Source organism: Micropterus salmoides, unplaced genomic scaffold (assembly GCF_014851395.1).
Source record: "Micropterus salmoides isolate LMB-PRFRI ecotype aquatic unplaced genomic scaffold, ASM1485139v1 Ms_hic_scaffold_10, whole genome shotgun sequence".
Lineage (NCBI taxonomy): Eukaryota > Metazoa > Chordata > Actinopteri > Centrarchiformes > Centrarchidae > Micropterus > Micropterus salmoides.
In genome coordinates this window covers 4121680-4134217 of record NW_024040041.1, presented here as the reverse complement: position 1 = coordinate 4134217, position 12538 = coordinate 4121680, and the positions used below count along the sequence as shown (strand labels likewise).

Sequence of the window (12538 nt, the reverse complement as noted above, 5' to 3'; positions counted from 1 at the left end):
ACAACACAATATTAGAGCAATAAATGGACTGACTTTGAGGTCAACATTTTTCTGCTTTTATAGTTTGCTAAATTTTCTTTTATTGTGAAGGAATAGTTCACTGTTTTTGGAAATTCATTTTTTTGCAACCCATAGTCGTCAGTTTGTGACGCACTGGGGAAAGCCCTGTAGCATCGTTTTTTGACGGTAAAGGCAGGTATATGATATTTAACAGAAAAGACTGAGTAAGGTGGTGGTTGGGGTGGATGGAGGCCAGAACCTGGACTTTGAACCAGGAGACCGAGGTTGGTGTCCCTCATCAAAACAAAAAGTCAACATTAAATATGTTCTTTATGTAAGTTACGTAAATTGACGTGACGTTAGTTAACTTACGAGTTAACTGACGTATGTAATTATTTTCACCCAAACCATGATCTTTTCCTAATCTTAACCAAGTAGTTTTGTTGCCTAAACCCAACCAAGTACTAAGTTTCCCAACTTTAATAATGCGCTGTTTAAAAATGGCAATGTTTCGAAATGCTAGCATTTTACTTTGAAAGTCTGACCGGACGTTGCATATTTATTGTTGCTAACTTTACCGGAAGAGGCATATTTGTTGTTGCTAGGCATTGCTTACTTGACCGTGGAGCCCTAAAGGTCAATTAATGACGCATAAGGGCTACCCAGGTCGTTAAAAGGCGACGCCAAAGGGCCTTGACCAAGCGTCAATATGTGACGAGTCAGGAGTGAGAACATGTTTATTTTTGGTCCCCTCTGGTTGCCTTCAGTAAGTTACTGCTGTTTCCTGGTTTCCATACATATATACATTAAATACAAAGTATAATGTTAGTGTAATACTATATTTATAGGTTACTATTTATTTGGATAATCTGCCTACAGATAGTTTATTATTAGAGATTTAGCTGTTTCACAAATAAAACCATTTTCTGAAATTAGCCTACACCACTGTGGTTAAGGTTTGATTAGTGCTAATGTTTGTGTATTCATTATAATTTCAGATAATAGTACAAGCTACTATACCTTTCCATTAATAGCCTAATATTAATTTCAGTTGGACAAAACAGCAGTTTCTGTGGGTTGTTTTCAGTCACTAAATTATTGTGCAAGAAAAATGCTCAACATGATGGTTAGTCTCTCATTCGTTTATGCAAATTAACTTGCCAGAAATAAAAACTGTGCATACAGAACGACGAGTTAAACATTTCTAAAGTTTGCTGTAGAGCCTAAATCTTTTTTTAATGCCTTGCCTCCTCCAGGCTGTGATTGGTTGGTTAACGAAAAGTTACTTAGACGAGCCACTATACACACGGCTTCCGATCTCCCTGCGGAGATCAGCAGGCGAGAACAGGAACAGGTGAGCGTCACGTAGTGCCCAGAGAAACTGATTTAGAGAGGGCAGAGGAGAGAACCAGTACCAGTATGCCAAAGAGTAAAATGTAAAAGTGACAGTACCGGTGAATACAGACACACTTCAAGCACAAACGGCTTTTATCTTGTGATAAATAACAAGAAGTCATTAACGCAAGCTTCTTAGCGGAGTCAGTCAAACCAACACAGCAGCTGGTTTATAAATCCAGCACCTCCTGCATGTGTAAAATACAGTGGCTGTGGATGAAAGGACAGGTGACTACTGACAGACAAGACGTTGTATTTAAGTTTATGTTATGCTTGCTCATTTTGGTGCTGAGGATTTTCCTTTGGCGCACACTAAAACCTCTTTGGGGGGCGCCAAAAATTTCTCTATGCAGGAAAAACTCTGGGTGTGTACTTGTAAGGCAGTATAATGGGAAACTTGAATGAATGAATTTGTGATGCACACACTATAAAAATAGGACCAATTCATAATCCTTCTTGTTTATCTAGAAGGTTTACAGATTTGAGAATTTACAATATTATTCTATTACTGTAAATATGATATAATTGTAATTATGATAAATATGTACATGACTCTCTTTCCATTCTGGCTTTGTTCCTATTTACAGATTCTGACTGAAGGAGTAGCACTTCAGACCACATGGTCTTTTGTTTTTAGAGAGAGACAATTTTTGTACCTATCAAGCTAAGTTACTGTAAGAGGGATGTGTTATGTTCTATGTGCCTCCATTCTACGTTTTAATAATTACACAACTGTTTCACTTTCACATGCTGGTTTTTAAAATCCCATCTCTCTGTGGGTGGGGGTCATTGTGAATTCTGCATCACAAGTTACATTAGCTTCAAATCCCAGAATACAATAATGAAAATAAAAATGAAAGCATGAATAGAAAGAGTTAAGACACACGACACACCGCACAGAAACACTGTTGCAGGCAGGTGCAAACTGATGCATATTGACACCTGGGTTGGGCGCAGGTCAGACACTGCCTGGCTTTGGTGACCAAGCATCTCTGTTACAGATGGAAATTAAATTAATGTTACAGAGAGAGAGAGAGACAAGGTGAACTGGCATGCTGGCATAGAGAGAGAAGTAACAAGAAACATTAATTTAATGTAATTAGGTTTAATTCAATAGAGCAGATTAAATGCAAACAGTAAAACAGCTCCACATCTGCAACAAGGACTGGAAACAGTTTTGACAGTCGTGGTTCCCAGAGGATAACCTGACAGCCTGACATTCCCTCCAGCATTATCAGCAGGTTGACGTGTGGTTCAGACTGATATGTCTCCACCATGCAATGTGGTGTATTTGTGAACTTCATCAGGTCAGACTTCCTGATTTTTCCTGATAAACCAAGTGACTTCACTTTATCAGACAGTTTGTTTCTCTGTATGATGAGCATTACAGCCTCACAGAGCCTCTATTTATTTATGTTCCCTTTTGTCTCTCTTGTAGTGCATTTCTGCTGATGTGTATGGGTCACTATAATGTGAGGTGTAGGAACGTTTACATCAAAACGTCACTGATTCCTAAATGTCCTGAAGGCAGCAGGACCCAAACAACTTTATTTGTTATACAGTGAATCACAACACTGTGCCCCTTTCTTTTAATCCCACACCCCAAACCAGAGGGGGCAAAAAGTCAGCAAAAGAGAAATAAGCTCTGAAAAATGAACAAAGGGTTTTTTGTAACATACAGTCTCAGACAAGGCAAAGTTTTACTGCCAATTAGGCTACTGTTGTTGTTATTATTAGTAGAAGTAATGGTAGTATTACTGCTTTACTTATGAATAGCTACATATAAGAGACATATTTACAAAATATTGCTCACCTGAACAGACCACGCCAGCATCCTCACCATGTCCACAGTTGTGTTTCCCAAATCCTCCATGCTGACACTGAGTCAGAGACCTTTCACTTCCTGAACAGGCCACCTCATCAAGCCAGATTTGACCAGTTCCTTGACCAAAATGGGCCGACTGAGGGGCACTCAGTGCTGCACCACAGTCCAGCTCCCTGCACACCACCTCAGCATCATTTAAGTCCCAGCTGTCATCACAGACTGTTCCCCAGGTGTTGTTGTGATAGATTTCAACTCTTCCAGAGCACTGAGTAGACCCGGACCCAGTTAGTCTGATTGGAACACCTAGTCTCAGAACACAGAAGACAAATCAGTGAGAGAGAGTTTACAATTATATTGATTTATTTCATTTTTATTTTTGAAACACACACTTTTACTGCTTACCAGGAGACCGAGGTTCGTGTCCCGTGTGAAAGAAAAAGTCAACATTAAATATTTTTATTTAGGCAAATTACGTAAATTGACATAAGTGACGTTAACATATTTATTGTTGCTAAGCGTTGCTAACTTGACCGCGGAGCCCTAAAGGTCAATAAATGACGCGGAAGGGCCTTGACCAAGTGCCAATTTGCAATGAGTTGGGAGTGAGAACGTGTTGATTTTTGGTCCCCTCTGGTTGCCTTCAGTAAGTTACTGCTGTTTCCTGGTTTCCAGTCTTTATGCTAAGCTACGCTGACTAGCTGCTGGCTGTGGATTCATATTTAAAGGACAGCTATGAACATGAAAATAAATGAGTTTATTTCCCAATATGTTGAACTATTACAAGTGAATAAAACAGATTAATTTCCTTACCAGTAACAGAGACTCTGACAGGGTCACTTAAAGGGGAGCTGATATCTTGACTTGAAACATTTTTCTGAAACTGACACTGGTACGATCCTTCGTTATCAAAGTTCACTTTAGGTATAATGAAGGTAGCAGAGTTGGTACTTGATGTTTGGGTCTTTCTGAATGAGCCTGAGGTCTGCTGCAGGAGGAATGTTCCGTCTAAATTAACCTGTATTGAGATGGAACAAGTGATGCTGACGTCCTGACCCCAGGTAACCTCACCAGCAGGATTCATGGAGATGCTGGGCTTTGAGAGGCTCTCTGAAAAAATAACACAACAATAAAAATATTAAATGTATTTGTTTAGATATTTGACTCTGCTTGGATTTTTTCAATAAGCATTTGTAAGGCAGTATAATGGGCAACTTGAATGAATGAATTTGTGATGCACGCACTGTAAAAATAGGACCAATTCATAATCCTTCTTGTGTATCTAATAGAAGGTTCACAGATAGCTCCTGAAGGCAGCAGGAGCCAAACAACTTTATTTGTTATACAGTGAATCACAACACTGTGCCCCTTTCTTTTAATCCCACACCCCAAACCAGAGGGGGCAAAAAGTCAGCTAAAGAGAAATAAGCTCTGAAAAATGAACAAAGGGTTTTTTGTAACATACAGTCTCAGACAAGGCAAAGTTTTACTGCCAATTAGGCTACTGTTGTTGTTAGTATTAGTAGAAGTAATGGTAGTATTACTGCTTTACTTATGAATAGCTGCAAATAAGAGAAATAACAAAAAAATCTTTCTCACCTGAACAGACCACTCCAGCATCCTCACCATGTCCACAGTTGTGTGTCCCAAATCCTGCATGCTGACAGTGAGTCAGAGACCTTTCACCTCCTGAACAGCCCACCTCATCAAGCCAGATTTCACCGGTTCCTTCACCAAAGCGGGCCGACTGAGGGGCACTCAGTGCTGCACCACAGTCCAACTGTCTGCACACCACCTCAGCATCATTTAAGTCCCAGCTGTCATCACAGACTGTTCCCCAGGTGTTGTTGTGATAGATTTCAACTCTTCCGGAGCACCGAGTAGACCCAGACCCAGCTAGTCTGATCGGAACACCTAGTCTCAGAACACAGAAGACAAATCAGTGAGAGAGTTTACTGTTTTATGGATTTCTTTTATTTTACACACACACACACACACACACACACACACACACACACACACACACACACACACACACACACACACACACACACTTTTACTGCTTTATTTACTTTATTTTAAATCTTTTTTTTAATAGTGATTAATCACCTATATATAATGAATTGTTCTATTGTAATTTATTTGTAGTTTTACATTCATGCCAATAAAGCTAGATTGAATTGATTTGAGAGAGAGAGAGAGAAATTTGAAATTTAACAATACATTTATTAGGAGATTTAAAAGGTTACAAAACTACAAAAATAACAATCAGTAAAACACAATTCACAGAATCCAGATTATCTCAGCACACTTCCAAAGAGCAGTTCATCATCTACAACCCAACAAAGAACATTCACACCACATACTGGAAAAACTTTCAATATCTTTACAAACATGAGCACAGCATCATCATCCACAGCTTTCTCTATTCTGTTTTTCCTGCTCATATAAACAGCCATCTTTGCTCTCCCCAAAATAAAATAAAAAATTTGGCATTTAATTTTATTCTTTTGAGAATACCTGTACCCCACAATGAAAATAGGTTTAGAAAAAACCTCCCCAAACAGTCCAAAAATATATTCCAATTGCAAACAGTGGCAGAAGTCAAGAACACTCCATGAAACAATGAAAAACAGTCTCACGGATAGTTGGACAATCGTGGTTAATATCAGAGTTAATGACAGATACAAAAGCATTCACAGTCACAATACCATGTGAAATCCTCCACTGCAGGTCAGTGGTGAACCTGTAACCACGTGACTATAACCCCCGGATCAGGAGCATTATACCAAATTAACAAAATCTGTGGGTCACCCACTGCCCAGTATATGAACGTCGCACACCCACACACTCTCCCTCTTTCTATCCTCCCGGTCACTAAGAGCTTATACCAGTTTGTGTTGTTTTACCTTGCCTTTTTTTTTTGCCAACAGTTGGGCTGCCTTGCATTGGCACCCCCGTGGTGTGCTGTGAGCAGTTTGTGCTCGACGTGTGCAGGTGTACTCACACTCTGCTTTTGTAAGTGGATCTGTGGTGAGCTTATGATGAAGGAGATGGCTGTGGTAATGATTCCCAGATGGCTGAGTCAGGTTGCTCGTCACCCAAATAAGAAGTGCCGCGCTACTGATGCGTTGTTGGTGAAGGCCTATCAGTCTACAGCCATGGCCTCGAGACTGGCGAACACTAATGCTCTGCTGCTAGTGTACTTGGAGGTTGATATGAGACCTGGAGTCCAAAAACTCGGTTGACCTCCTGCCAGAGATGGTTAAGGTTGTGGACACAGTGATCCATGATGCTAGCTCTCAGGTCAGGATTCTTGGTAACTCCTTGGAACAGCTGACTATGGCCGGCAGCATATTTGGCTGAGCCAGTTGGGTTTGGCAGATACAGATCAAGCTGCAGTTCTGGAGGCTACCATAGCTCCCTGTGAGGTGTTTGGTCCTGCAGCAGAGGCTGCATTGGATGAGGCCCAGAAGGTCAGGCTGCGTACACAGTCCATTTGTCAGCCTGGGCCATCGCAGCCTGTGGCTCGGGCACCTTTGGACAGGCGTTGCGGTCTCCAGCGGCCTCGTTTTGTGGAGCAGCATTCCTCCCGCAGTTCAGGGTCTGTGAGGCAGGGGCCTCCCCAGCAACAGGCTCGGGGCCGCCAGCGTTTCCAGTCTCGGGAGCACACTGATTGATTGTGGGGCCTCTGGGCCCCACCGGCGCTCCTGGCGGGGCGCATTCCCTGATGCCAGCTTTTTCCCCTGCCCATTTTCTGGCTTGGCGTCAGTGCACCTCTTGCCACTGGTTGGACAGTACTCTAGAGTTTGAGAGATACTGCCTGCAGTTGAAGGTCCACCTGTTCCGAGGGGTTTTGGAGACAAAGGTAAGAGACAAATCTCGTTCTGCCATTCTGGCCAGCGAGATTTCTGTCTTACTATAGAAGGTGCAATATGACCTCTGTCTCCAAAGGAAATGGGACTGCGCCCGATTCTAGATTTGCAGAGGCTGAACAGGTATCTCAAAGTCCCCTTTCTGATGCTCAAGTTGGGGGCTCTGTTTCAGGCCATAAAGGCAGGTTATTGATTCATAACAGTGGACCTTCGAGATGCCTATTTTCAGATTCCCATCAGTCCACATCACAAGACGTTCCTCAGGTTTGCTTTTCAAGGGAGGGCCTACAAGTACACTGTCCTTCCTTTTGGTCTGTTCCTATCGCCACGAACATTCACAAATGAATGGATGCTGCACTTATTCCCCTGCGGCTCCGAGCCTTTTTGGTGTTCAACTATCTGGACGATTGGCTAGTGTGTGCTCCCTCACACCTTACAGCTGAAGCTGAGAGGCCTCATAATTTGTGCCCTGTGGGGGCCCGTAGGTGCTACGTAGATCGCACCAAGTCTCTTCGCATGTGCAGGTCAGGGTTGATCCCCCTTCAAGGGTTTGTGGCACACTCTACAAGAGGAATGGCCGTTTCATGGGCTCTATTTCGGGGTCCACATTTGGAGGAGGTCTGCACTGCTGCTGACTGGGCTTCCACATCAACCTTCACCAGGTTTTATAGGTCGAACCTGGCTACACTCACTACCTATGAGAGCTTCTTTCCATTTACTAAGCAACAGAGCAATAACACAAGTCGAATTCACCTCTAGGTGGGAGGCAAGAGGAGCTGCATCGTCTAAGTTTGCTCCTGTAAGCTGAATTACATGTCCTAGAGAGACAGAACCTCCTGAAAAGAGTCGGCCCCACCTGACAGACTGCACTGAAACGAGACCCATAAATGCAACCAGTAAAGTGAGCTGTGGTGTCCCAGCCTCTTCTTTATCAGCAAGTTCCACACCTTAAACAGTCCACGATAGAAAACAGGAAGTTTTTTGATGTTAGGCTGCTTTAAGTCCATCAAAGATTTGTTCAGTCCAAGTCCACCTAACTGACCCAGGATAGTGCAAGCCAACGGCCTCCACATCAAATCAGTAGAACCACACAGAAACCTCTGTAGGAACTGGAAACGGAAAGTAGCCCCCCTGCTACTGAGGTGAATCAGGCCCTGTCCTCAATCGTCCGTCGGCAAATATAGCACACTCTGAGGTACCCAGTGCAAAAAAAGTCAACAAAGAGAGCCTGGATCTTTGACAGCAGGTCAGATGGGGGGTCAACACATGACAGGCGATGCCATAAAGTGGACGAAACCAAATTATTAGTGATAAGAACTCTGCCTCTATAGGACGTTTTCATCAAAATCCATTTCCACCTTGTTAAATGACCTTTCACCTTTTCTAGAACATTCTCCCAGTTTTTCAAACCAAAGGACTGATCACCCAGAAAAACCCTAAATATTTAATACCTTCTAAATGAACCCCCCAGGTAAGCTTAGCTGTTTCTCCAGTACACCTCCAATACAGAGAGCTTCACTTTTGTCCCAGTTAACTTTGGCTGAGGATAAAGTGCCAAACTGAACTACATCCCTTACCAACATGTTAATATCCTTCTGATTATCCACTAGGATGACTAGGTCATCTGCATAGGCTGACAGTTTTAAAGGTGCTTTATAACCTGGAATGGTCAATCCCTGAATATCACATCTAAGTTTATGCAACAAAGGCTCAAATGCTAGAGAATATAACATGCCAGAGAGGGCACAACCTTGTCTAATTCTCCTTTAAACTTGAAAAGGAACACTTAAACCACCATTAATTTTCAGCACACTCTGAATGTCACAGTATAAACCTTAACTTTTATCAATAAAATCAGGACCAAAACCAAAAGCACTCAAAGTGAGCTGTAAATAGTCATGCTCAACACAATCAATCTTTTTCTTGATCAATAGAAATGATTCCAGCTTTGAGGCCAAACAGCTTGCAGATCTGTAAGAAATCAACCCCAGACAATAAGTCTGATCACAGTGAATCACTTTCTCCATTACTTTGCTCAGCCTGGTTTCCAACACCTTATAATCGAGGAGCTTATAATCGGAGCAGAGCAGTGACAGAGGTCTCCAGTTTTTGATAAACTGCAGGTGGCAGACGCCCTCCGGCAAGACTGTCACTCAGTACTGCCAGCAGATCCTCCCCCATCACTGACCAGAAAGACTTACAGAAGTCAATAGATAGACCATCTATTCAGGGAGCTTTCCCACTCTGCATGCTCTGCAGAGCTGTATAGAGTTCATCAGAAGAAAGAGCTGCTTCCAACTCTACATTACTCTGCTCCTCGACCTGAGGAAGACCAGTGTAGAAGCTCCGGGACACTGCATGCTCCTCTCTGTGCTCACATTTAAACAGGTTGCTGTAAAAACTGACCGCATGTTTACGAATTGCTGTATGATCAGTCAGCACCTGCCCAATGTCACCCTTTAAACTGTCCATTCTTACGCTCCAGACCAAAGAAAATGTTTGATGCAACCTCCATGTGGGCTACATTTTGGAAACGGGACCTAATAAGAGCTGAGACACCCAGCAGGTTGGCTAAAACAGACGTTTTAGCTTCAAGCCTCTGAGTGTGGCGTTGGTCTCCCGTGGCTTCAACTAAGTCTCTAGGCTCTTTTCGACCAAAAGTACCTTTTTTAGGCCAATGCGCTATACACAGCGATGCACAGGCATCACTATTTGTAACCACTATCCATGAACAACATTTATAAATGAACATCAGATTTGACTGGAATATAATGAAAATCTATAGGCTTAGCTTCACCATTAAAGCAGCTTTTTTGTGTGGGAGTATAATGAGGGGACACAAATTTCGTTACACATTTAATACCAAATTGGATAAAGCCATAAACTTCTTAAAATAACTCCAGTACAGAGAAAACAGCACAAAAATAAAATCACGACACTTTGGAAGGTTATTACAGCATTTCCAGCCAACAAGAGCTACAGATCAGCTGGCAGCACAAGTCTGTGTCCACCTGCGTCGGAGGAACGGGATGTTTAACGAGCTTTAATTACCTGCTGTAATCAGCTGTTCCGCTTGTTTTGGAGAGGAGAGCTGTCTTCGAAATGGGCTAAACTGCTGTCTCAGAAGGTGTCTAACAGGACAGCGAGGCATTGAGTGTTGTTCGAAACGGCTTGAACAATCTCTTCCTGTCTCCTGAGATGCCTTCAAGCTGCCCCAGTAACGGCCAGTTTTGAAGGCAGCACCGATGGTGACTTGATGCTGACTATTACCCATAAAGCAGCGCGGCTTTTTGAAAATCTAGCGAGAACTAAACATTGAACTATGATATTAGCCCGTGACTGTAACCAACCAAGTTTGTTCAGTATGATTTCTGAGGTGTCTGTTAGCCGTTTGGCTTTTCTATAGCTAGTTAGCTTATCCTAAGGCTAGCGTCTCTTCTGACAGCCAGAAGAGACGCAAGACGGCGTACTGGCGTCACACGTTGCCGTAAGTGATGCCTTCTACGGCAGCTGTCTGTTACGGTATCAAGGCAGCGAGGCAACTGCCTTCCGTTTCAAACACAGGGCAGGAGACTAACTTCATCTCCTTGTAGAAACTTCCTGACTGATGAAAACTCAAAACAGCAACTTCTAACCCAGGATTTAGCGTAACTCCACCAGCTGCTCGCTGTAAACACACTGCTGAACGCTGGCTGCTGTTTCCCCAGCTATGAATTTAATGCCGACATACAATCTCAGGCGGACATCTGCGAGACATGTGTGGATAACACACTGGATAAAACCATCAAGTTCTTAAAATAACTCCACCACAGATAAAACAACCCAAAAATAAGATCGCAACAGTTTGGAAGGTTAGTAAAACATTTCCAGTGACAAGAGCTCCAGATCAGCTGCAGCACTCACGTCTGTGTCGCCTGAGCGTCGGAGGAACGTGATTTTAACTAGCTTTATTACCTGCTGTTATCAGCTGGTTTTGAAGAGGAGAAGACCGACTTCAGCTCTGTGTAGAAACTTCCTGACTGATGAAAACTTAAAAACAACAACTCTGGACCCAGTAGTAACTCCATAAGCTGTTTGCTGTAAACACACCCAGGCTTGCTGCTATTTACATTTAATGCCGACGATTGATCTCAGGCGAGACATGTATGCTATTTGACTGCTGACTGTGATTTATTGGTTTGCAAACAATGGTGGAAAAGAGAGGAGCAGCAGCAGACAAACACCCGACATTCTCCAGTTAAAGCCTCTACTCACCCATTCAGAAATTCACTGCAAGGCAAGCCCCACCCCCCCAAAGTACCCGATACTTTCGGAAAGTACAACCCCCCGAGCAGGGTCTTTTTAGGGGGTAAAATGAAGACCCCAGAACTACATTTAGACCCTGGTCCCTCTGGTGGGAATGCAGTGAGTTCCTCCAAAGGTTCCAAGTTCTGGGGTCAAGTTTCTTTGGTCGGAACACAGCTTCTGAGCTCCTTCACCTCAGACTCCAGAGCTTTAACTGAACTAACCAAGGCTTTTGTGACATTCTGAGTGTACTGTTGACAGAATTGTCTTATCAGAACTTTTCCAAAATCCCACAATTGTTGTGAAGAAATAAAATCAGATTTTGTGCTCTGGTGTTTTCTGGTGTGATCTTTAAAATGTTTATCTTCCAATAAAGCCGTGCTAAATGCCAATAAGCACTACTGTTTTTTACACACTTTATAAAGACAGAAACTGTTACAAGTGAGTGATCAGAAAAACCAACAACACAAACACTTCTGGCTCCCTTGGTGTCCTGCAGAAAACTCTTAATACTCATTAAAGAATAGCCGCTCCTCTTGTGAACCCACGTCTGTGAGGAGGCCAGAGACTCCACATCACTCTCCTCTTCACCTTCACTTTCACGTGATTGCTGACACTCACTCTGAGGAGAAGCTTTCTTCACTTTACAAGCAGACTGACACTCATCATTTGGTTTCCTTTTTTATTATCTTTAGAGAAATCTTTGTCTTATAGCATCTCACTGTCCTCCTCCAGAGAACATTCTGCCTCCCCTGCTTTAGTCTGTGTGTTGACTACATCACTGTTAGTTCTGTCAGTATGTGACTGCTCAATGACCTTTACTACGGGATCTTTAGTAGCAGAACCTGAAAACGCTGCACCAGAGCAACACCCAAATCCCTTGTATCTAGACTAGAAACTCCCAGGCCGTCAGAAACTGACCCAGCAGAACCCAAAACAGCAGCTCCCAAACCACCAGAAAACGATGTTGCATGTCTGCTATGTTTTAAAAAATTTATGAGAATGAATACCAAATTATGAATTTTAATATGTAGAAAATATTAGTCCATAAATCTCTCGTTTCAAGGGGCACCACCGAAGTTTTAATTAACCCAGAGTCTCTGGACCTCTGGGTAGCATTTTAATAATTATACAATTATTCACTAGTGATCAGTTAGTTAAC

The 12538-nt window shown here is 42.7% G+C and overlaps 1 protein-coding gene across 7 annotated transcripts in view; it reads right to left on the bottom strand.

Moving 5' to 3' along the window:
• Window positions 1-12538, bottom strand: part of LOC119882063 (deleted in malignant brain tumors 1 protein-like) — a 227202-nt gene that overhangs the window by 60029 nt on the left and 154635 nt on the right. For 6 of the 7 annotated variants that reach the window (XM_038692111.1, XM_038692081.1, XM_038692086.1 and 3 more), the window contains one exon: window positions 3209-3523. In XM_038692111.1, the coding sequence (XP_038548039.1) occupies window positions 3209-3523 (315 nt within the window). Of the gene's footprint in view, window positions 1-3208; window positions 3524-4030; window positions 4328-4816; window positions 5132-12538 lie in introns of all 7 variants that reach the window. The other variant, XM_038692117.1, reaches the window with a different exon arrangement.